This window comes from Marmota flaviventris, chromosome 2, assembly GCF_047511675.1.
Source record: "Marmota flaviventris isolate mMarFla1 chromosome 2, mMarFla1.hap1, whole genome shotgun sequence".
Classification (NCBI taxonomy): domain Eukaryota; kingdom Metazoa; phylum Chordata; class Mammalia; order Rodentia; family Sciuridae; genus Marmota; species Marmota flaviventris.
The window spans coordinates 26,651,152-26,676,750 of NC_092499.1; the positions used below are offsets into that span (position 1 = coordinate 26,651,152).

General features: G+C 49.6%; 1 protein-coding gene across 1 annotated transcript in view; it reads right to left on the reverse strand.

Moving 5' to 3' along the window:
- Positions 1-2,406: 2,406 nt before the first annotated feature.
- The window catches only part of Lrrc74a (leucine rich repeat containing 74A), a 37,437-nt gene continuing 14,244 nt past the window's right edge, over positions 2,407-25,599 (reverse strand). Inside the window, exons 6-15 of the mRNA XM_071607643.1 lie at positions 25,324-25,420; positions 22,329-22,378; positions 21,902-21,983; positions 17,571-17,656; positions 16,968-17,162; positions 13,727-13,822; positions 9,618-9,764; positions 6,273-6,380; positions 5,438-5,520; positions 2,407-2,477 (exon numbers count right to left, since the gene is read on the reverse strand). Of these exons, the coding sequence (XP_071463744.1) occupies positions 2,417-2,477; positions 5,438-5,520; positions 6,273-6,380; positions 9,618-9,764; positions 13,727-13,822; positions 16,968-17,162; positions 17,571-17,656; positions 21,902-21,983; positions 22,329-22,378; positions 25,324-25,420 (1,005 nt within the window). The 3' untranslated portion in view covers positions 2,407-2,416. The remainder of the gene's footprint in view (positions 2,478-5,437; positions 5,521-6,272; positions 6,381-9,617; positions 9,765-13,726; positions 13,823-16,967; positions 17,163-17,570; positions 17,657-21,901; positions 21,984-22,328; positions 22,379-25,323; positions 25,421-25,599) is intronic.

Sequence of the window (25,599 nt, forward strand, 5' to 3'; positions counted from 1 at the left end):
GAACCACAGCTGCTCCGTAGCTGCACGGGGCCAGTAAGCATCATCTCAAAGACCTCAGGGAGCCAGGGCCACAGGGCCAGGGTCTGAATCTCAGCATTGCTCATTACTAGCTGGGGGGATCTTGGGCAGGGTGCTTAACTTCTCCATGCCTCTATTTCCCTAACTGTAAAATGGGTCTATTAGAAGCGCTTACCACACAGCCACTGGTAGGATGCAGCGTTGGTGCATAAAGTCGACCTGAGTCGTGAATGGAAGGAGGCTCAGCCCGAGGCCTTCCATACCTGATCCTGCTGCCCTCTGCTGCTCTTGCCAGGCCCCTCCGCCTCTATGGCGGTCAGTACCAACTTGCAGGCTTGCGCAGTCATACCGTAACAGAGCCTTCTCTCTTCGGGTTGCCCAGCTCCAGGGTGGGCAGGCTGGGGCAGGGACTAGTTAGGAGCTGGGCCTGGGGGCCCATTCTCTTCCTGGGCGCGAGGTAGTCACCAGTGACCATGATTCACCATGAGAACTTGGGGTCTGGGGAGGTCTGCCCAGGCCTAGGTTGCTGACCCTTGGGGTTCAGGTTTCAGGCTGGGCTCCTGGGGCAGAAATTGGAGAGGACTCCCGGGTTTAAGAAACCTCTGAGTCCAAAGCATCGCCCTCAAGGACTTTTGGAGCTGAGCTGACATCTAGTGGCCAGATGAAGGCATGACTCCACTTTCAGGGGCTCTGGGGCTCCGCCATCCATCCCTCACCCATCTGTGGGGGCCAGTGTCACTGTGTGGCCTGGAGGGCCGAGGGTGGCCGGGTGGGTGGGTAGTGGTTTCCCATAATCTCCATCATTCCCCCAAATCATCCGACCAAACCAAGATTGGTAAGAACAGTGGCGGCCTTTTTCAATTTTGAGAAAGAACAGAAGCATCTTGGGGGAAAAATGCAATTTTTATTGATCCACAGACATTACAGATTTGGGATTTGTCCAGTACAAAAAGGCTGCTCCTTCCGGGCTGCACACCCTCCTTAGGGTTCCACCCTGACCCCAACGGTTATTGGATGCTCCGTAATGGAGAACTCAGAGAATTTCTTGGGCTATAAACATTTAAGAGCTCAAAGCCCCTGGGGCTGGGGATGTGGCTCAAGCGGTACCCCGTTCGCCTGGCATGCGCCGGGCGCTGGGTTCGATCCTCAGCACCACATAAAAATAAAGATGTTGTGTCCACCAAAAACTAAAAAATAAATATTAAAAAATTCTCTTTCTCTCTTAAAAAAAAAAACAAACAGCCCTGACTTTGGAAGCTTGCCTTTCTTCTGGGGACATGTCCACAGAGCACCCTGAAGTGTCTTGTAGATATTTCAGCCTGGAAGCTCCTGGTTGCTTTATTTTTTCGTCAACCTAATTTGGCCTCTAAACCCCTATTTCACCACAGTTGGTGGAAACTCAACTTCAGGACCATGGGGGTTGAGCCTCACCTGTCAGGAAAGCCCTGGTTATCTGTCCACACTGATCATGGTGTACAGGGGACAGTTCCCACCCTTGGTGGTCCACAATGGGGACTACACTAAGGTCAATCAAAACCCTCCAGGGTGCCCATTCCACCCACCTGAGCTGAGGATGATCCTGTTTTCTTGCTAAGCTCTTCCTGTTTCCCAGGGAATTTTAAAACACAATGCAGAACCCCAGGCTCCTGGGATGGGCTGGGAAGCCTGTCTTCAGTGGTTCCATTTTTGGGGTGGGACCACTGAGGCTCCAAGGTTGCATGGCCAGGTTGTGCCGGCCTCGACTGGATGCCAGGTCTCTTGGTCTTCCACCCCAGGCTCCCTGCTTGGGACCTGCTGAGATTTGCTTCTAAAGGGCTCTCCCCCACCTCCTCGGCATCTGTTCCCTCTGCCACTGCCTCTCATTTCAGAAATCCTTCCCCTTAGCTGGGCGCTGTGGTGCATGTCTGTAATTCCAGTGACTCAGGAGGCTGAGGCAGGAGGACTGCAAGTTCAAGGCCACCCTGGGCAACTTATCGAGGGTGTCTTAAAAAAACAAATAAATAAAAAGGGCTGGGGATGTAGCTCAGTGGCTAAGTGCCCTGGGTTCAATCCCTAGTATCAAAAAAGAAAAAGGGAAAAAAAATCCTTCCCCGTGACACATGGTTCATAAGGACCATGACCTGTTCCTGGCAGGCTCTTTTCCTTCTGCCTAGAAACTCTGTTCCAGTCCCAGTGTGTCTTTGTGGCTCTTCATGAGACCACCCAGAACATGTCCGCTGGTGGTCACTAAAACCAGAAGGTGCCCTACTGCAGGGCACGCTGCCAGCAGCCCAGAGACACACCCAGAACTGAGCCAGACTTTATTTGCTTGTGCATAGTCCTGGCTATGGCATTTGTCACCTGAGCTTCTGGTCCCCTCACTGGTCTTCACTGCCGCCATCCGACTTGCCAAGACTTCTCACGAGCCGAACTTCTTTCCAGATGAGTGTTGTTGCTCTGACTTCTGCCCTTTGAAAAAACTGGTATGAAAGTTAGGGAATGAGGATGACGGAGGGTCAGGACGAGAAGCTCATGGCTGATGGGCGAGAACATTAAGACTGCCTCAAATTCAGACAGGACCATCCAGAAAGGTCTCTCTTGGGTTGGCAGGACACTGATGGTGGGTTGTTCCGTGTTGGCAGGGGGTTGCCTCAGAGCACTGGTTTGCAAGATTGGCAAGGGTTGGGCAGATTTAAATTTCAGAATGCACCCAACCTGAGCCCAGCAAATGCTGTGCACCCCACCAAACCTACCTTAGAAGGACAGATGTGTGCAGACACTGTATACACAAGGGTGTTTGTGACTGCTATTTGCAGTAGCAAAATATTGGAAATTGCTTAAGTGTGTATGAAAATGAGATTAGATCACGAGGTTGCTATGTCATGAAATACTATGTGGTGTTAATACCGTTCCAACATGGAAAGGCCACCAAGATGTAATGTTAAGGCAAAGCAAGTTCAGAGAAAATGAAAGTCTGCCTCTATTTATGATCAAAACCTGTGTGTCAGCATGTCTGTGTCTGTAAAATAAAATTTAATAAAAACACATATGTGCTGTGCGTCTACCTACCATGTGCCAAGTATTGTCCTAAATGCTTTGCAGGCATTAACTCATTTCCTCCTCAAAAACTCCTATGCTGTGCGTACTATTATTGACTCTGCAATACAGGTGAGGAAACCGAGGCGCAGGGAGAATGGGAATGTGTCCAAGGTTGCCGGGGAGTTATCTGGGACTGGACCCAGGTGCTCTGGCCCTAGAGCCCATGTTTTTAACCATTACTGGTCTCACACTCACCCTCACGCACATGTGCATACACATACTGGATTACAAGCACTTGAATTTGCTCTGAGAACCCTTTGGGGAGCAGAGTGAATTGGAAGAGGAGATTAAAGAGGGCCTTCATTTCCTCTTTGCTACGGTTCTGTGGATTTAAAATTTTTACAAAGAAGATTTTTTTTTCTTTTTTCTGGTGCTGGGGATTGAACACAGGGCTTTATGCATGCTACACAAGCACTCTACCAACTGAGCTATATCCCCAGCTCTGTTTTTTTAAAAATGCTTTTTATTTGTTAATGGACCGTTATTTATTTTATTTGTATATGGTGCTGAGAATCGAACCTAGTGCCTCAAGTGTGCTAGGCAAGTATACTACCACTGAGCCACAACCCCAGCCCACAAGGAGATATTAATTGTGACAATAAAAAAGATTCATGCAAGGATAACAATTACAACTCTGCTCCTCAGTAGAACTAGTAGAACAGTGGTGTGTGATTTTGAGGGGCAATTAGAAGTGGCCCCAAAAGCCCCCAACTGGAGACTTGGGGACTTAGGTCCCAGTTCTGCCTCTCGATGGCAGTGTGACCTCATCTGCTCACCTGAGGTGTTTGCTTGACTTGGGACCTTCTGGAACCTGAGCTGTACCTGGGTACTTCCTGCCAGTTTCTCAAGGGAAGGCAGGAAGAGGAGGTCAGGACAGAGGCCAGCGAGCACTGGTTTGCAAGATTGGAAGGGTTGGGGATGTGGCTCAAGCGGTAGCACGCTCGCCTGGCATGCGTGCGGCCCGGGTTCGATCCTTAGCACCACATACAAACAAAGATGTTGTATCCGCTGAAAACTAAAAAAAGTAAATATTAAAAAAATTCTCTTTCTCTAAAAAAAAAAAGATTGGAAGGGTTGGGCAGATTTAAATTTCAGAATGCACCCAACCTTGAGCCCATGCTATGCACCCCACCAAACCTACCTTAGAAGTTAACACATGTGTGCAAACACTATATACACAAGAGTATATATAGTGTTTGGGGTGTGCAAACCTGAGCCGTCTCTGAGGCTCCTTTTTGCTGGATGACAGGTCACTGTGTTATCACCCAGTTTTAAGATGAGGGAGCCTGAGAACCCTGTGCATAGCCTCACCCTTTGTAGCCAGTCAGCCTGCCCTTCCCATCTGTGTTGGGGTTTCTCCATATGGAAGATGCTGAGCCAGGACCAGGGCAGAGGTGCTGGGAGGAGCCTGTGGTGCAGGACCAGATGGGGGCCCCTTCTGGGGCTCCTGGAGGACACAGGCAAGGATCCCTAGGGAGCCCATCTGCAGACCCCTGCCTGGTGGGGCAGTGTCCACCTGCACCTCTGCGAGATGGTCAAGAGTGGTGGGTGAACCAACAGGTTCTAGAACCACAGGGACCTGAGGTCAAGGGCAGTAGCTTTCCCTTTCCAGCTGTGAGAATCAAACTTCCCTCTCTAACTGCAGTTTCACCATTTGCCAAACGAGATAATAGTAGCTTGGTGGCAGTTGGGTGCTGTGGGAAATCAGGTCAGCACCTGTGTGGTGAGGGCAGAGTGAGTGGCATGTGGTCAGGGCTCCTCGAGGGTGGATTATTGTTCTTATTTTGTCACAGTCCTTTCTGTCCAAGGAACTTGGCCTGAGTCACAACCTGCCTGGCCCCCTACTCCGGGGCAGAGTTGGATGACCTGTGGATCCCCAGTGCATCAGCTGGCTCACGCTTCGGCGTGGGGCACTTGCTGTCCCTCTGTCCTCCTGCCCTTGTCTCTCTGTCTTGCCTAAACTCAATTGAAACACCACCACCACCTCCCACCAGTCTGATGCTTCCCCTGTGGGCCACGGCGGTGCCCTGCACACCTGCCCTTTCTCTTACTTCTGTGGGGCCTAAGCAGGTGACCCTCATCTCACCCCCTGTGCGCCCTGAGTCTGGGCTGAAGCTCCTTTGCCTGGTCCCAGCATCTGGCCCAACATCCAGCAGCACATGACGGAGGGTCCAGCCGTGGGCAATTAAACTGAAGAGGGGAAGGAGGTGAGCTCAGGGCTGGGAATGCGGGGGAAGGGCAGCCAGTTGCTGCAGGGGGTGGGCTCTAGAACTAGGCAGAGGATGAGTGCCCACCCAGCCAGGACCCCGAGGAGAGCCCTGGGAGGGCCACCTGGCCTCACCTGAAGTTCACCATGCCTGCTTCCTCTTCCAGTCTCCTGATCAGCTCCCTGACTTGGTACCGGTTTAGGGGGACCTTGTTTTGCTGAGAAGGTCAATGGAACATGTTATCCTTCGCACCCCATCTCCAGCACCCCCCATGCCTCACCCCTCTTGGGACCACAGTTAGCAACTTAGAGCAAACAGGAAACTGGGTCCAACACGAGAAAGGGCTAGAAGACCCCCCCACCCCAAACCACAGGTCATGGCTCAGACTCCAGAGGCCCCCCCTTTTTGGGGAGAAGTAAGGGAAAAGGAGATCAGGATCTGGGTGCAGTAGGTGGCCCTGGAGTGGACAAGGACAGTCCTCTGCAGCAGGGAAGGGCCACTCTTGCTCCCAGCTGCTGAGTCCTGGCCAGCCCTCTTCACCCGGCACCTGGACACTGGGTCTTACCCATCCCTGCCTGGGCCTCCCGCAGCCCCCTGCCTTGGGCCCAGGCCTCCCAGGATGTGCTGATGATGGGTTCTTCATGTTTGCATTTCAGGGGGGTCTTCAACACCTTCATTACATTGGAGGGCGGGGGGAATTGGGATTTCAGACAAGATGGCGGGGCCGAGGTGGAAACACTGGTCTGGGATGTGGTGGCTTCTCTCACTGCTCTTCCCATCTTCCCAGCAGCCACATGCATTGGGGACAAAGACCTAAACGATGAAGAATGTGGGGCATTTGGGGGGATCAGTGGCATCAGGCCACATGGCAGAGAATGACTTGGGCAGGAGGCTGAGGGAGGCCTTGGGTTTCCCTCTGGCTCTAGATAAGTGAGCGAGGGTTCAGCGCCATGAAGAACCTCAACACACCTGCACCATCACCTTCCGGAACTCGCCCACGGGCATCTTTACTGTCCCAGCAGGGTTCAGCCTCTGGAAGAAGTCCACGACTGGGATTTTGTTCTGGTCTGCGTAGCTCTGAGTGAAGCAGGAGATCCCAGGAGTGAATAATGGGTCTTGTCACGGCTGTCACTACTCTCCCTCCACTCCCCCAAAGAGGAGGCCCAAGCTTCCAGACCCAGGAGGCTGGAGAGGGCAGAGGGCAACTCAGCAGCCTGAGCCCCCCAGACTTTAGAGGTGGTTGAAGAGGAAGGGCCTTGCACAGGTGGAGGCGGGCAGGGGGGCAGGACTGCAGGCCAGGTCTTGGGTTGGCCCAGTTTCTTGCAGGTCTCCTCCCCCACCCCAGCGCCACTGAGCAGAAACTCCATCCATTTCATCCATCCTTAAGAGATGGACGTCAATACTGTTAAGAGGCCACAGCACCAAGGGAGTAGGGACGGTGATCATATTCACGTTATTTGATTTTGGGGAGATGGGGGCAAGACTCCAGGAATTTCTAGGATTCTTAATTTTGCACAAATGCACATAAGGAGAAGTACTTGGTTAGAAAATTTGAAAAATATTTTTTTTCATTGTTTCCCTTTTCAAAAATATTAATTGCATTGTAAGGCAAATTTGTTTATTTATTATTTAGTTGCAGTTGGACATAATTATTTATTTATTTATTTTTATGAGGTACTGAGGGTCGAACCCAGGGCCTTGCACATGCTAGGCCAGTGCTCTACCACTGAGCTACAGCCCCAGCCCCTGTAAGGCATCTTTAAATGTGCAAAAAGAGACCCTGAGTTCCATGCCCAGCACCAAAGACACAGACCCACACCTCACACTCTACACACTCAGACCACATTCCCAATCATTCACCAGGTCTGGGAGATGTTTCCATAATGACCCTCTTACACCCGTCCTTCATCTCCATCGTTACCCTCAGGCAAGTTATCATTCCACATCCAGGAGCCTACAGTGGTATTGGGTTTTCCCAACTCCCACTTTATCCCCTTCAGTTCATGTCACTTCCCAAAGCCACAGAAATAATCCCCCTGCCCTGCTGGGTTCACGTCACATCTACAGCTCAACAGCTCTTGCTGGTGCCCTGCTTCCCATGGAATCAAACCCCAACTCGAGGCCTGAAATCTGAGCACACGTCATGGAGTCCAGTCTCCCACGCCAGCTGGGAGGCTCCTCCGTGAGCCACGTGGTTCCTCTGCCGGATTCACGCGGCTCTGTTCGCAGCCCGCAGCGTGCGGTGCACAGCGCCCCCTATGTGCAGTCCCACCTCAGCACCTTGGCGGGAATCCTTTTCTGACCACTCCTCCCCGCCCTCTTCCTCACCAGTCTCTGCCATCTGCAAGGCCCCTCCCCACCCCACTTCTTGCAGGAAATCCCCCTTTCTTTTTACCCAATCCTGTGCTCATCTCTGCCTTGGATTCTGATTTTAACAGTGTCTTCATCACTTCTTTACTGTCTACCATATGACATTTTCTATTGGTCATTACTGAATCCATTCCACCTTTCCAACCAGATTTTTGGCTTCCCAGGGGGAAGGCCTGTTTTACCTGCATGACTTGTTGAGCCCTACCCCAAGATGGCTTTTCTTTTTCTTTTTTTGGTACTGGGGATTGAACTCAGGGGCACTCGACCACTGAGCCACATCCCCAGCCCAACTTCGTATTTTATTTAGAGACAGGGTCTCCCTGAGCTGCTTAGTGTCTCGCCATTGCTGGGGCTGGCTTTGAACTTGCAATCCTCCTGCCTCAGCCTCCTGAGCCAGTAGGATTACAGGCGTCTGCTACCATGCCCAGCCCCAAGATGCTTTTTCTATACTCTTCCCCCAACCCCCATGTCCTGGAGACCCAGTGGCATCTGAGACTGACTCTGGCTCCTGGTCTGCAGCTCCCAGGCATGGGTCGCTCCCCATTTCTATCCTCTTTTGAAGTTGGGGGTGGGGCCTCACCTTGCCTCAGACAACTCCCTGCCAGTTTACCCGAGCATCCTGCTCCCCTTGCAAAACAGGTTCCCCTGTGGTTCCATCTGGAGTCATCTATTCAGGAATGTACTGATACCCTTTTCACATGACAATAATTTTCATGCAAGAGTTGTTTTTTTTTTTTTTTTGTACTGGGGAGTGAGTCCAGGGTCACCTAGCCACTGAGCCACATCCCCAGCCCTTTTTGTATTTTATTTAAAAAAAAAAAAAGGTCTCACTGAGTTGCTCAGGCTTGCTAAGTTGCTGAAGCTAGCTTTGAACTCATAATCCTCCTGCCTCAGTCTGCCGAGTACTAGGATTACAGATGTGTGCCACTGTGCCTAGCTATGCAATTTTTAAAAATTATTTATCCTTGGAAACTGAGGCACAGAGCAGACCAACCCGGGGCAGGTGATAGCCCTGGGGTAGACACCTGCAGGCAGCAGTGGGCTCCCGAGCTCCCCCACTGCCGGGAAACACCAGACCTGGGTCTGGCCCTCGCTCTGCGAGGTAAGCAGTTCATACCCCCTTTCGGCTTGAGTGTTCTCCCTTTTAAACATCTTCAGGTCATATCCACTTCCTGTGATTTCCTAGAAACCATCTAAGGAAAGAAAGGCAGATGCAAGCCACTACAAATAAGGCTTCAGCTGTCCCTTTTTAGCGGAAGCCAGCCAACAGCCATCCCAACCACAGGGCGTCTTGGCATCCTGTGGAAAGAGCCTGCATTTGGGGGCGTTGTCATGTGGCAGGCCTTGCCGTAAGCGCCTCGTGCGTATTAACTAGGTTAATCTTCACAGCGACCCTCGGGGGTGGGTGCCCACTGTACAAGTCACAGAGAGCCTTGGTGACTTGCTTTACATGGAGGGCTTGGGTGGTGGAATCCATCCTGTGCCACCCCCACTTCCCGCCCCCAGCCCGATCTCAGACCTTCCCTCCTCTGGGAGGTAGGATGCACTCAGGGACCCAGCATCCGCGGGGACAGTCCAGTCTGTAGTCTAAGGGGCTGACATTCCTTGTTAAAAAGGACTGTACTGCCAGGCGTGGTGGTGCACGCCTGTAATCCCAGTTGACTTGGGAGGCTGAGGCAGGAGGATCACGAGTTCAAAGCCAGCCTCAGCAACTTAGTGAGGCGCTAAGCAACTCAGTGAGACCCTGTCACCAATAAAATATAAAAAGAACTGGGGATGTGGATCAGTGGTTAAGAACCCCTGGGTTCAATCTCTGGGACCAAAAAAATAAAATAAAATAGTACAGACGCTTTGGGGAGGAGAGACGCTGGGCAGCTGATGGGGGTCAAAGGCTGCCTCTCTCCAGGCCTCCCTGGAGGCTCCGAGAGGAAGGCAGGAGCTCACCTGGATCAGTTTCATGGGGTTTGCCATCAGGAAGGTGCTCTTCTTGGCAGAGAAACCCTGGACTGACTTGTGGATCACGTCCAGCTGGGGGTGGACGGCACAGACCCCATCCAACATCCTCACGAATTGCTCGGTCACCAGCACATTCTGCAGGGGGGGAAAGGGACCGGTGGCGAGGGTGCTCTGGCCGCGCTCTCCCCCGCCCACAGCAGGCCCTCCCCTTCCACCCAAGCCGGAGTCAGGAGCTCGGGTCTTTCCCAATTTGTTCTGTGGCGCTGCTCCAGGACGGGGATGGTTCTGGAGTTTTAGAGCTTGTGGTCTGACTCGTAAGTCTCCTGGGTGATTGCGATGTTCAGCCAGCTGTCTGCATGGAGTTCTGCTGGTGTGTCTCATGCTGCCAGCTCAGCTCTGCTCTCAGATGGCAAGTGGACGGACGTGACCACGTTTGATGGACAAGAGACAACTCTGGAGTTGAGTAACTAGTCCTCACACAAATACCCTAGATACACACATCCACGTGAGCGTTGTTCTTCAGACCTGGCGCCCGGGAGAGCATCCCTAGTCAAGCCGTCCTGTCATGGCTCAGATGGAATTGGGAGCTCCCCCTCTTGGAAGTGCCCTTGGAGTTGGTGTATAGGACATGGGAGAAAATGCGTCACACTTGGCCTCTACAATTTGATCAACCTGTGTGTTTCTGCGGCTGTGGTTCAGTATCTTTTACCTTTTCAAATTAAACTTCTGCTTAAGGTCTGAGGACTTTGTAGGTATATTCTGGACAAAGTCCTAGGAGCGTGTACAAGGCAGGACCTTCGATACCCTTTGGTTATGGTGGCTGTTCTGTGGTTGGGGTTCCTGTGTTGCTTCCCAGAGTAGTGACGTGGGACTCTTCAGAGGTGGAGTAAGTTTTTTCCTTTTTGATACCGGGGATTGCACTCAGGGGCACTCAACCCCTGAGCCACATCCCCAGCCCTATTTTGTATTTGATTTAGAGACAGGGTCTCACTGAGTTGCTTAGCGCCTCGCTTTTTGCTGAGGCTGCCTTTGAACTCATGATCCTCCTGCCTCAGCCTCCCGAGCTGCTGGGATTACAGGCGTGGGCCACCGCACTCGGCTCCATAAGTATTTGAGAGACTCCAGTTAATTCCCATGAGAAGGAGTTGTTATAAAAGAGCAACCCTGGCCCCTCCTTAGTCTCTGGCTTCTTGTCTCTCATGTGATCTCTCCCTCTCTCTCACATGAACTCTCAGCATGATGCTGTACACCATGAGGTAACGCAGCTGGGGGGCTCTTACAAGAACAAGTCCCACACTGTTGGGAATGTTCAGCATCCAACTGTGAGCTAAATAAACCTGTTTTCCAAATGCTCACCATCTCTAGCTGTCAGAGAAATGCAAATCAAAACCACCCTAAGATACCATCTCACTCCAGTAAGATTGGCAGCCATTATGAAGTCGAACAACAACAAGTGCTGGCGAGGATGTGGGGAAAAGGGTGCACTTGTACATTGCTGGTGGGACTGCAAATTGGTGCAGCCAATTTGGAAAGCAGTATGGAGATTTCTTGGAAAGCTGGGAATGGAACCACCATTTGACCCAGCTATTCCCCTTCTTGGTCTATTCCCTAAAGACCTAAAAAGAGCATGCTACAGGGACACTGCTACATCGATGTTCATAGCAGCACAATTCACAATAGCAAGACTGTGGAACCAACCTAGATGCCCTTCAATAGACGAATGGATAAAAAAAATGTGGCATTTATACACAATGGAGTATTACTCTGCATTAAAAAATGACAAAATCATAGAATTTGCAGGGAAATGGATGGCATTAGAGCAGATTATGCTAAGTGAAGCTAGCCAATCCCTAAAAAACAAATGCCAAATGTCTTCTTTGATATAAGGAGAGTAACTAAGAACAGAGTAGGGACGAAGAGCATGAGAAGAAGATTAACATTAAACAGGGATGAGAGGTGGGAGGGAAAGGGAGAGAGAAGGGAAATTGCATGGAAATGGAAGGAGACCCTCAGGGTTATACAAAATTACATACAAGAGGAAGTGAGGGGAAAGGGAAAAATAATACAAGGGGGAGAAATGAATGACAGTAGAGGGGGTAGAGAGAGAAGAGGGGAGGGGAGGGGAGGGGGGATAGTAGAGGATAGGAAAGGCAGCAGAATACAACAGACACTAGTATGGCAATATGTAAATCAATGGATGTGTAACTGATGTGATTCTGCAATCTGTATACGGGGTAAAAATGGGAGTTCATAACCCACTTGAATCAAAGTGTGAAATATGATATATCAAGAACTATGTAATGTTTTGAACAACCAACAATAAAAATTAAAAAAAAATAAACCTGTTTTCCTTATAAAGTATCCAGCCTTGGGTATTTTCTTATAGCAACAGAAAACAGACCAACACAAGCTAATTCAGGTGATTTGTTCTGATAGGCTTGTTTAGTGGCAATGTGGTCATAGTTCACGGATTAATGTGCCATCAAGGGACCAAACAGCATCATTTCTAATGTCCTCTTAAACACACCAAAGCAGGGCCTGGGTCCATGTCTCCTAACCTGCTCTGTGGGTTAAGGCGGGTGGTGAATGGCAACAAAATCTGAGCCTGTGGCTGAGATCCAGGACCTGGGTGGGTGGGGGTGAAGGAGTCATGCTGTGGTGTAAGGTCAGAGCCAAAGTACAAGGGTGAGAGAGAGGGGTCTCTGAGAGAAGACCCAGGAGCACAAGGAGGAACAGGGAGGAAGGGGTGGTGGGGGGAGGAATAAAATGAAAAGCAGCTGTTTTTATAATGTTCTATAAGCTGTGGCAAATAGACATCTAAATTTTACTAATATTCAATTCTCAGGAGGTTGAGTTTAGATATTTAAAAACCTCATCACTCATATAATTCCAAGGCATTAAAATACTCTTTCAAACATCATTGTGAAGCATTAAAAATGTCAAAGAACTTCAACGTCGGTATCTTCACAGCATCCTGGAGCAGGAGGAGAGCCCTGTGTTGGCTCCGTGGTGTTTCTCACTGCTGTGGGTCTTGGGCAAGTGACCTAACTATCCTGTTTCCATTTCCTTATTCACTACATGGAAAAACGAAGGAAAGTACTTGTTATGGGTTGAATTTTGCCCCTTCTCTCTGCAAAAAATTTCAAGTGCTCACCCGCAGTACCTGTGAAGGTGAGCTTATTTGGAAATAGGGTCTTTGCAGATGATCAAGGTAAAATGGTGTCATCAAGGGTGGGCTCTAACCCCAAATGACCATGTCCTTATAAAAAGGGGATTTGGGCTTCGGAGACAGACCTGTCTACAGGTGACACCAGGAGAACAGGAAGGCAGAGATCGGGGCGCTGTGTCTACAGGCCGAGGAACGCAAGAGAGGGGGAACAGACCCCAGAAGTAAGGAGAGAGGTCTGGGGCAGATTCACCCTCCAGGCCTCAGAAGGACCCAAACTGCTGACGCCTTGACCCTGGACCTCTGGTGCCCCGGACGGTGAGACAATCCAGTTCTGTTCCTTAAGCCACCGTTTGTGATAAAGTCGTCCCAGGAAACGGCCACAGTACTCAGTGTACCTCCCCGAGCAGGATCAAAGGAGCTGGCAGGACGGGATGTTGCCATTACCCACTGCCCCCTGAAGTCACCTGGGTAGGCTTTCCCCCTCCATCAAGGGGGCAGGAGATAGACTCCGAGTGCAAGAGGCCAAGTCATGACACGAATGTATAAGTTTCTCAGTGTTTTAACACCCAGGTCATAAAAGATCCTGTGATTCTGGAACGTTCTGAGATCTGGGCCATTTGCCATCAAAGCCGACAGTAAACAGACTCTGTTGTTGGGGTCTGCCGGCTTTTTCTTTGGGTGTTTGTCCACCTCTGCTCTCCGGTGTTGGTGCCCCGGTTCCTGGGATCTGCTAATCACTTCACACTGTGGTGCTGTTGGTTGAATGGCTACTCCTGGTCTACCGGAGGTGCCCAAGCTGTGCCAAAGGAGGGTCCTTTTCATGGAGTGAGAGGGCCCATGGGGGATGGAGCTGGTGGCACCGAGGGCACAAGGGGGCATGGGAACTGGCTCACGCCCTGGGATAAGTGATGACCATTCGATCACTTACAGAAATGTCAAGCTCTTCCATCTTGGATTTGGGGTTCCTTTTGATGGCTTGGACAAGCAAAACAGCCCCCTCCATGTTCATAGGGTTCAGGAGAAGCTGCAGAAAGAAGAGCAAGACAGGCTGAGGCTGAGACCAGAGCAGGAGAGGCTGGCTCCAAGCTGACTTGCACTTCCTCCCGTTGCACTACATCCTTTGTCTTCCCAGACTTCTCTGTCCATCTGTCCACCTACCTGTCCACCTCACTGCTTATCCATCCACCCATCCATCCATCCATCCAACCAATCATCCACCCATCCATCCACCCATCCAACCAATCATCCACCCATCCAACCATCCATCCAACCAATCATCCACCCATCCAACCATCCATCCATTATCCATCCATCCATCCATCCATCCATCCGTCCATCCATTCATCAAATCATCCATCCAACCATCCATCCATCCATCCATCCATCCATCCATCCATCCATCCATCCAACCATCCATTCAACCATCCATCTGTCTATCCATCCATCCACCCATCCAACCATCCATCCATTATCCATCCATCCATCCATCCATCCATCCATCCATCCATCCATCCGTCCATCCATTCATCAAATCATCCATCCAACCATCCATCCATCCATCCATCCATCCATCCATCCATCCATCCAACCATCCATTCAACCATCCATCTGTCTATCCATCCATCCACCCATCCATCCATCCATCCAACCAATCATCCACCCATCCATCCAACCAATCATCCACCCATCCAACCATCCATCCATTATCCATCCATCCATCCATCCATCCGTCCATCCATTCATCAAATCATCCATCCAACCATCCATCCATCCATCCATCCATCCATCCATCCATCCATCCAACAAGTATTTTCTGGAGGCCGACTATGTGCCAGCCACTGGGCTAAGCCCTGAGGGATGCACAGCAGACATGACAAGGTTTCTGCCCTCAGGTATCTCAGTTCTACTTGGGGGAGACACAGGCACACGAGCAAATGGCACCAGATTTGTGATAAAAGCAGTGACTTAACAAATCAGGCAAAACATTCAAAAAGAGTGCCTGGTACGTGGTAAGTAGTCTGTGAATGGTAGTTTTGATCAATGGCGGCTTTCACTGAGTGGTTTCATGAAGAGGAGTTAAGTGTTTTATTGAGCATTTACTATGTCTCAGGTGTTTCCCAGAATCTGATGGATTCTGGTGAGAACATGCTGACTTGAGCCCTGCCCTCAAGGTGCTTTGCAGCCAGCCTTTGTGGGTCTCCCTTTCTTAGTTTCCCAAGATTAGGAATGGGGTGTGGCGAGGGCTGGAGGTGGGAACCACCAATGCTTCCTGTCACAAAGTCGGTATGACCAAGCTAAGAGGTTCATTTTCTACTTTTCTTGTTTCGCTTTTAAAAATTAGAAAAAAAGTACTTAAATGTATTTATTACATCTGGTCATTGTGGATAAATCAGAAAAGAATTAGGAAAAAATGTTTCAAATCACCCGCACTCCACCAACCAGAGGCAACCCCTGGTGCCATTTTTTCTGAGGCAACGTCTTATTCTTTTGAAATTCAGGTTCTCAGAACTCTCTCAGCTTCCTTGGGCTGACTCTCTCCCAGCCTGGGTCTGCCTCTCTGAGGGACGCCTAGTAAGTACTACTCCACCCAGCCAGTCCCAGCTCTCCTGGTCCCTCAGTGGCCCAGGAGAGGGACCTGGTCCCCTCAGCCATCACGCTCCCTTTTTCCAGTTAGAACCCAGCCTCCTCCTGTCCTTTTAATAGCTCTGGGTGGCTGTCCTCTGGGATCCCAGGCTCATCCTCTCTTTCCTCATGCCTGATCCTCTGGCACTAGGACACCATGTCTGTGGTCCCCACAACACCCCTATATCTTGAGGGAGGTGGGGTTGCCATGAAAGCCAGGCAGAGCTGGCTGCCCTCTGCCTCTGGCTGGTTGTGTGGCCTGCATTGAGGGAGCTGGGCCAGGGGATGATAGGCGAATCACCTGACCTGCTGTGGCTCGTGGGAGGAGCCCCAGAGAGGGGAACTAGCAGCAGAAGTCCTCTTTCGTCTGCTTTCCAACTGCCCAGAGGATTCAGTGTTATGAATCAGTGTCTACAAGTCAGTCCATTTAAAACGAAAGAAGAATTCATTCGTCCATTCCCTCAAAACCCACTCCTTGGGCACTTACCCTATGGCCGGCACTAGGCTAGGAATGAGGAGTGTAATAATGGGACCCAACCAAATAGTCTTTGTTCTCAGGATGTGTCGTGGTTTGGATGTGAGGTGCCCCCCCAGAAAGCTCATGTGTGAGACATGCAAGAAGGCTCAGAGGAGAGATGATGGGGTAGTGAGAGTCTGAACCCAATCAGTGGATTAATCCCCTAGGAGGGATTAACTGAGTGTAACTGAAGGCAGGTGGGCTGTAAGGGAGGGGCTGGGTCACTGGGACTGTGCCTTTGGGGTACGTATTTTGTATCTGGTGAGTGGAGTCTCTCTCTGCCTCCTGATCACCCCATGAGCTGCTTCCCTCCGCCACACTCCTCCACCATGATGTCCTGCCTCACCTCCAGCCCTGAGGAATGGAGCCAGCCTTCTGTGGAAGAGGCCTCTGAAACTGTGGGCCCCTAAATCAACTTTTCCTCCTCTGCAGTTTGTCCTGCTTGGATCTTTTTATCACAGCAGTGAAAAAGCTGACTAAAACAGGAAGCTTCCACACTGGTGGGTGACAGACGCTCAAACCGCTGCTCAAACGAGCGTGTCATTGGAAAGAGCAGCAAGTTCTGCCAGGAGGAGTCGGCAGGGTGCTGGGAGAAGACCACCTCCCACCGGAGGGTTTTCTAGAAGCTCGAGGGAGTGGAGCGGCCGGCCAAGACCCTGTGGTGGGAGGAAAGCAGAGGGGACCAGGAGGCACACAGGGGCTGGAGAGCTGGCCCTAGGGCAGGAAGCCACCAGGGGTCTCCAGCTGGAAGCCAGCAGCCTGAGGGGCTGGTAGAGGGGCCAAAAGTCAGGTTTGTGTTCCCAAAGCCCAGGCTGCCTGAGGGAGACCCGGCTGGAGGGTGCCCCAGGGACAGCGGAGGTGACATGGGGGACAGAGAGAGAAAGGACAAGATGGGTGTTCCCTGTGATTCTCTCCAGCCCTGTCCCCCAGCCGCTCCCACCCCAGCACAGACAGACACACCCACATACCCACAGACAGACAGACACACACACCACGGCCGGCCGGCCATTCCCAGCTTAGGGCAGACTACCTTCAGGACTTGGAGGCCCTCGTTGGATTCCAGCCCCCTGCTGAGCCTGGAGACCCCTTCGTTGCTGATGTCATTTCCACTGACATCCAGGTGGGTCAGGTGGTTGTTGAGTCTGAGGACCTCCCCCAGGGCCAGAGCCCCTTCGTTCCCAAAGCCATTCATGGAGACATCCAGTTTCATCAGGGTCACATTACCCTGGTGGCAGAGGGACAACACCAGCATCAAGTTGATGGGTGACTCGCCCAGGCAACTCCTCCAACCTCTACCTGCTACTGCGTGGACATCTAGCACTCGGGGGTCCCCGGATCTGCCCCATCCCTCCTGCTCCCTCCCAGCTCGGTCTCAGGGACCTCTGGGACTTGGACAGGACCCTAACTCTTAATTGCACCGGACTCTTGAAGGGCCTAAGGATGCCCCCCAGTGGGGCTTAGCGGCTGGGATTTATTAAAAAGTAACCCATCCAGGAGTTGTGGGAGAGAGACCAGGGACTAGGAGAGCACTTGTGGAGCTAGTAAACCCTCATCAAGGAAGAGGTGCAGGATGGCAGGAGGGACGACCTGGCTGCCCCACCTGGGTCGCCGCACCACTCTCAGGGCACCTTACCCGGAGACCGTTGCACAAGGCCACTGCTCCCTGGGTGTGGAAGTGATTCCAGCTCAGATTCAGCACCTGGATCCCTACATTGATGTCTGGGAGGGAGAGGGAGTCAGCTTAGTATCCCCCACATCCCAAAGAACCCGGCCTCAGGGTTCACATGGCATGCAAAGAGAAGCACCCAGGCAATGATTTTTTTTCAGTTATTCATTTAAACACACAATTGTCAGACTATCCTCAATGCTGAGAAAGATGAAGGAAAATAATCTTACCCTTCTATAGCAGGTGGCAAGTAAATGAATATAGTCTGTTTGGCAAATATTACATGATCGTAGCTATTTTCCCACTAAGATGTGCATGCATACCTTATCACAGAACTCTGAGACTTGTTGCTGCACACAGGAGGCGGGGATGGGCTGGCGTGTTAGGTCACCAGGTGACTGTCTCGAGGAGTGCCATGGGAACAGCACTGGCTCTGGGGCTGCTCTTAGGAGAGCCTCAGAGGCACCAGCAGCTGGAGGTGGGAGGTGCCAGGATCTGAGTTTGCACAGAGATCACACTTAAAAAAAAACTAAAGATGCTTTTTTGGGGGCTGGAGGTATAGAGTACTGGTCTCAAATGCCCAAGGCCCTCAATTTGGTCCCCAGCACCAGGAAGAAAAAAAGAAGAAAACGCTTTTGCTCCTATACTCCACAGGGTTGGCAAAACTTCCTGTTCAACCACGTTGTTACTTTTATTTGGGGAAAGTGGCTCTGCAGAGGGCATCATCAAAAGAGAGCATTGTCTTCGGGCATCAGGAGGGAGTCTCTCTCTTTTCTATTTCCTGTGTGTGTGTGTGTGTGTGTGTGTGTGTGTGTGTGTGCTGGGAATGGAACTCAGGGCCTTGTGCACGCTAGGCAAGTGCTTCTGCCAGGTCCCCAGCCCTTACTTTTTTCTGTCCTGTTAGTGACTCACACCTTATATTGTTGTGATAACGATAGTCTCCTGCCTTCATTCTCTTCCTACACCTCTTTCGCTCACTTTCTTCTCCTCCTCTGAAGATTCTCCGAGCACATCTGCATCCCTTAAGTGGCCACATAATTGAACTCAGAGGCTCATCTCCTCTAACAGTTGTGCGACCTTGGCCAGGTCACGGATCTGTTCCTCATGAGCTTCCTCGTCTGTAAGATGGAGTATTAACCTGTGTAGGGATTTTGTGAGGATTGATGTGACATGCGAGTCTGATGCCCCTCACTTAGTAATCACTTACTGTTTGAGAGCTTTACTAATAATAATTTTGTTGTTGTTGTTGTACTGAGGATTTAACCCAGGGGCACTTTATCACTAAGCCACATCCCCAGCCTTTTTTATTTTTTTTTACTTTGAGACAGAGTTTTGCTAAGTTGTTTAGAGCCTTGCTAAGTGGCGGAGGCTGGCTTTGAACTTGTGATCCTCCTGCTTCAGCCTCCCCAGCGGCTGGGATTACAGGTGTGCGCCACCGTGCCTACTGTTAGAATAACAGTCTAAAAATCTTCACCCACAGGACTATTATAACCACAGGAAGATAGAACACATTCTGGTTTCCTTTAGATTTACGACCTCAGCTTTCAGTGGAGGCTGAACAGTGGTCCCTTTCCACCTCTCCTTCCTCCCAAGTGCTTTCTCTACAGTCAGCAGAGGGTCTTGCTTCTCACTGCCCTGGAGCAGCAGCACGAGGAGGTGGGGCTCGTCCTCCCACCCACCCTCCCCTCAGCGGCCAGCCTTGCTGCCTCCGCCACTTCAAGGCTCTCTAGGGCCAGGCCCCTTCCTCTTGCAAACTCCTCCTTTAATTGTCTTCCCTTCTTTCTGCAGCATCAGTTTCTTTTACTTCAGCATTTTTCAGCCTTAAAAATCATTCCTGGCCTCTTGTCTCCCTCGGGTTCCCGCCTCCTCAGTAGCTCCAGCCTCCCCAGCCTCTGGCCTCCTCTTTGCACCCATTTGTGTCTCCAGCTGGGTTTCCGTGCTCGCCCACTCCACCAAAACTCTCACCAAGTGGCCGACTATCTCAGTGCTGTTGAGACTTGGGGTCACTTTTCCGTCCTCATCATTAGATCTTAAGCAACACTTAAGTGGACCCTGCTGACCGCTTCCTCTCCAAACAGCTCTCTCCCTCGTTTTCTTGAGACCTCATTTTCCTGGTCACCCTCCTGTTCGATTGACACTTCTCAGATCCCTGCTCCTCTGCAGCAGCACCTGCGCATGTTGGAGTGACCCAGGCGTCAGTACCAGAGAACTGCTCAAGCCTCTACACTTCTTGCCTTGATCTGGTCTCCTGGATTAAATACATCCTCCTGTCTGTGACTCCCAGGTGTTTCATCCAGTGCTGATCTTGTCACCAACCTCTAAGGCCACACAGCAAACCACCCCCCGACTCTCCACTGAGAAGTGCTGAGTGGCCATCGACTACCAAAATGTAGCTGTTGCCCCCTGAGTTTCCCCCACCCAGGTAAAGGGCACCACGTCCAGCCAGCAGAGAAGGTGAGATGAGCAGGCGTCCGTCCTTATTCCTAACTTTCCTTCAGCTCAGCAAGCCTTTCCGCCTCACCCCCAAACACATTCGGAACCCATCCACTCTTCTGTCTCGCTCATGCGCGATTGCGTTGTCTTCCCCAGGCTAGGGACAGCTTCCTAATTAATGGCTGTCCCTCTGTTTGTGTTCTTCATTGTTCTTCATGCCAGACAGAAGTTTCCAAATTGCAAATCAAACTGTGACCTTCCCCGATGTGGAATTAAATCCAGATGTTGTCCACGCCATGGGCCACCTCCGAGACTTCCGCTCCTTCCAGTCTCCTCCCAGTCCCCTCTGTTCCTGCCACCCTGTCCTCCGATGTTCCCCAAACATGCAATGCCCTGACCTTGCTGCCTGGAATGCTGAACCCCAGAACTCAGCACGGTCATCTTTGTTATTCAGGTCTCAGCAAAGAGCTCCCCTCCCCGTGGGCCTTGCCCGCCCCCCGCCCCTAATCCTCCCTGTCCACTGCTGCATGTCCTCCTTGTTTCTACTCTTTGCCCAGGGATGGCCATTTAGGTAGAGGTACTGTCCCCTGTTTTATAGCAGTGCTGCAGTAACCTCCTTGGACATCTGTCTGTGCGTGTGGAGGAGGCGAGTTGCTGTTCAGTCCCATCGTCACTCTGAACAGTGGCTTTACTTAGTAGCCTGTCAGTGGTCCTGTTTCTCCCCACTGTCCTCAGCTTTGATATTCACTGACTTTAAACTCTTTTAACTTGGATAGATGAAAAGGGTCATCTTCTTGTTGCTGCATTTCCCTAATTACTAAAGGGGTCGGGCAGTGGACTCTCCTCTTGTGCTGCCCATATGCCTTGACCATTGTTCTACTGGGGGTATTTATTAACCTATAGGTCTTTGTTAATATAGGATTTTTTTGGGGGGGCTACTGGGGATTGAACTCAGGGGCACTCAACCACTGAGCCACATCCTCAGCCCTATTCTGTATTTTATTTAGAGACAGGGTCTCACTGAGTTGCTTGACATCTTGCCATTGCTGACACTGGTTTTGAACTCGCGATTCTCCTGCTTCAGCCTCCTGAGCTGCTGGGATTACAGGCATGCACCACTGTGCCTATTTTTTTTTTTTTTTTTTTTGAGATAGAGTCTTGCTCTGTTGCCCACACTGGCCTCCAACTCACAATCCTCCTACTTCAGCCTCCAGACTAGCTGAGACTATGGGCACACGCCACTATGCCAGGAGATATATAGGATCTTTTATCAATAGTCTGAACATTAATCTTCTATCTATATAAGTGCTGCAAATATTCACTCCCTGTCCCCTCTGTTGCTTATGTCTTAGAGTTGTCCATGGTGGCTCTTGTATTTCTTGTGGTACTGGGTCTTGAACCCAGCCCTTTTTATTTTTATTTTTTTTTGAGACTGGATCTTGCTAAGATGCTGAGGTTGTCCTAGAACTTGCGACCCTCCTGAGTAGCTGGGTTATGAGTGCATGTCATCCTGCCTGGCCCATGGTGTCTTTTTATCATACGTGTTTAAAATGCATTGTTGTCAATATACGGGTTGTTTTCATTACAGTTTGTGTTTGCTGTACCACTGTAATAGTCCTTGGACTCCTTAAGCTCAGCAAGTTGTTCCTCTCCATGGTCTTCTAATCATTGGAAAGTTTTACTTCCCACATCTCAGTGTTTGCTTCATTTAAAATGTTTTTTTTGGGGGGGGGCATGGTTTACATCACTTTTATAGTCCAAACATTCAAAATTAATTTAAAAATAAAGGGTGATTCAGCTCTGATAAATGAACTTTCTCTCAATCCCTCCCCTTGGCTGGTCACTTTCCCTCCATGGGGACGTACTCAGCATCTGTCCCAGTTGTTCCCCTCCTGTATCAGAGATTTGGTTGTGACTGAGATCCAGGTTCCTAATTAGGTAATTGATCTAGAGGAACAAATGGTGAGAAAGGAGGTTATTTTTGTCTTCTGGCTGAAAAATCTCTTACTTATCTCAGGGCAGTATGGTGGAGAGTTCCCAGGTACTAAAAACTAGGTGGGCTAGGGCTCTTAGACTGAAAGCTTCATTAACTGTTGATAGTCACTGTGACAAGGCAGTGCCACCGTGAAAGCCCCACTGCTTACTGGGTTTTTACCAGGGTTGGAAGAGACCAAACACTCATCCACTTCCAGACCATATAAGTAGCCTTGCTCCACCATGCCCAGCACAGCCCGAGTCACCCAGATCCCCTAGACCTGCCCTCATAGCTCACCTGCACCCCTTGCTCCTTACCGACAAGGCTTGGCAGAAGAGGTCTATGGCTTCCTCACTGAAGTTATTTCCTAAAGTGAGGGGGTTACATTAACAATGCACTCTGCACTGTGGCCCTCTTGCCCACCCACATCACAGCCCTGCCAGTCCTCTGCACTCCAGAACAATCAGACGTGGGAAAGATGACAAGCACTTAAAGCAAATGTGTAGACACAAGAAAACGGGAGAGAATGCTCATCTAACTTAATGTGTCCTTCTCTCTGTGACAACTGACATTTCAATCTATTTTTTTTAAGAGAGACAGAGAGAGAGAGAGAGAACTTTTAATATTTATTTTTTAGTTTTCGGCGGACACAACATCTTTGTTTGTATGTGGTACTGAGGATCGAACCCAAGCCGCACGCATGCCAGGCGAGCGCGCCTACCGCTTGAGCCACATCCCCAGCCCAGACAATTGACTTTTCAAAGAAGAGGAAATAAAAATGGAAACAAACATCTTAAAAGATGTTCTTTTCAAATAATAATAATGTGGGAATGTAATAAAGATAATAATATATTTCACCATAGCCAAACTATGGAACCAGCCTAGGTGTCCATCAACAGATGAATGGATAAAGAAAATGTGGTATATATACACAATGGAGTTTTATTCAGCCATAAATAAAAATGAAATAATGCATTTGCAGGAAAATGAATGGAACTGGAGACCATCATAATTAAGTGAAATAAGTCAAACTCAGATGGTTCAGGGTCATGTTTATTCTTATATGCAGAAGTAGAAAGGAAAAAGAAAAACAAAGGTTGGGGTAGATCTCCTAAAAATGAAAGGGAGATCACTAGAAGAAAGGAACTAAAGGGTGAGAGACAGGGAGGGAGGGGAGAGTGCTGGGGAGTGAGCTTAGCCGAATTACCTTGTTATACTGTTTGCATGTATGAATAGGTAACAACAAATCCCATCGGTATGTACAACTATAATGCACCAGTAAAAAATGTGGAAAAAATAAAGATAATAGTAGTGACTAACACTTATTGAATATTTATATGCTAAATACTATTCTAGGTGTTCTAGATTCTAAGTCATTTAATCCTCCCAATCACCATCTCAAGTTATATCATTGTCCTTAGTCTATTCATAAGAAAAATGAGTTACGAAAGGGTTAACTAACCTGCCCAGTGTCAAAGCTGGAATTTGGATCCAAGAACAATGACTTCAACACCCACACATTTAACCATTCGATTCACAAACATCTTGCTATTAACTCTTTGGGGACAGCATAGAGAAACTGTCCATTGGTAGAATTTTAATCTGGTACAGGCTCCTTACGGGAAATTTGGAAATTAATTTTTAACTTGATAAAAGTGGATATATCTTTATATTCGGTAATTATACTGCTGGGTGTCCATCTAGAATACTAGGACATGTGCCCAGAAGATGTATGAACAGGAAAGTCCTTTGAATCATTAGTTGAATGATTGAAAAACTAGAAATGATATGAGTCCCATCCCCCAACAGAGGGATGATAAATGATGCTGTGGCCATGACAAGGAAGACTGCCCAGCGAAGGGGAAGTAGCTATTTGTTCTGTTATGGAAAGAAATCCAAGATATATTTAGAGGGAAACAAGAAATTCAAGAATAATACCTCACTCACTTAGAGTAACATTTACATTAAAAGAGAAACTATTTTTTCCCCTGGATAATTTTAAGGTCTCTGTATCTTAAGTGCTTTATCAGTGATACATTCAAGTGTGAATTTCTTTTTGTTTACCTTTTTTAGGACTTACTCGGATCCCCGAATGCTTCAAATTCAAGAAGCACAGCAACTATTATTTGCTCACTTGTTTTTTTCCCTCCTTCAGGAACTCCTAGTAGCTATATTGAGTCTATTCATTATCCTACACTCTTTTATCTTTTATCTTCTCTCCATTTTTCTCTTTCTACGCTGTAAATATATTTAGATAAATATTTTTTGGCTATTTTTATTGACCTGTGTCTACCGCACTTTTTGGATATGTGTATTGAATCTGTAATTTCAAGGAGGACATATTTTTCACTTGTTGATATTCTTGTGGGGAGGAGAGTTCTTTTAAAAAGAATGATCTCTTCTGTTTTTATCTATGCATTTATTTTTATTTTCATCTTATTTTTTTTGTACAGGGGGTTGAACCCAGGAGTGACTGAATTCTACCACTGAGCTACATCCCTAACTCTTTTTATTTTTATTTTGAAACAGGGTCTCACTAAGTTGCTTAGGGCCTCACTAAGTTGCCGGGCTGGACCTTCGACTTGCAATCCTCCGGCCTGAGCCTCCTGAGTCACTGGGATTAAGGCATGTGCCATAGTGCCGGACTTTCATGGATGGACACAATACCTTTATTTATTTATTTATTTTTTATGTGGTGCCAAGGATCCAACCCAGTGCCTCACAAGTGCAAGGCAGGCGCTCTACCGCTGAGCTATAGCCCTAGACCAGGATCATGTTTTAATGTGCATTTCTTGGCTTAGGGGTTCCAGGCAGTCAGCGTACATCTGTAAACCTGAACGAGGAGAGGTCTGGGGGAACTGGAGTTCTCACCTGACTTTCTCCCCCATGGGAGATGTTACTAAGCTAATTTAAAAACAGGAGGGCATCGGGTGGTAACAAATGCAGTTAAACCAATCGGGGACACAGGACAGAGAGTGGTGGTGGAGGGTTGCTGTTTGGATAGGGTGGTTAGGAGAGCCTCCTCTCCAAGGGGGTGACATTTGAGCTGAGACCTGAGAGGAAGCCTCATAAACCAAGCAGACCTCTGCAGGCGGGGACGTCCAAGGGCAGAATATGGCAAAGCAGGTCGGTGGGAAGCAGCTTGTTGAGGACGGCAGGGAGCCACGTGGCTGTGGAGGGGGAGGGAAGCCATGGGGAGGGGCAGGGCAGACACAGCATTCTGGTCAGGTCAACCAGGTGCGGGTTCTCTCTGCCCTTCCCCTCCTGCCCCTTTGATTCCCGATGCCCTCCCGTCCCCTTGCCCGGGCTCACCTGACAGCCCAAGGTTCCAGAGCGAAGATGTGTTCCTCTGGAGGAACTCAGAGATGACTTTGGCCCCCTCCAAACCAATTTCATTTTTCGAAACATTCTAAAAGGCAAGAATACCCTTGTGTACGTAAAATCCCACCAAAGGGGCCTCATTAACAAGGGCATCCGGGTAGGGTTCAAGGTGGGGAGGAGGGGCTGGCTGATGGAGTGGCTGGAGGCCAGAGGGGGGAGGCTTTCCTGACGCAGGCCATCTGTTTCTCTGAAGTTGGCTTCATTAAA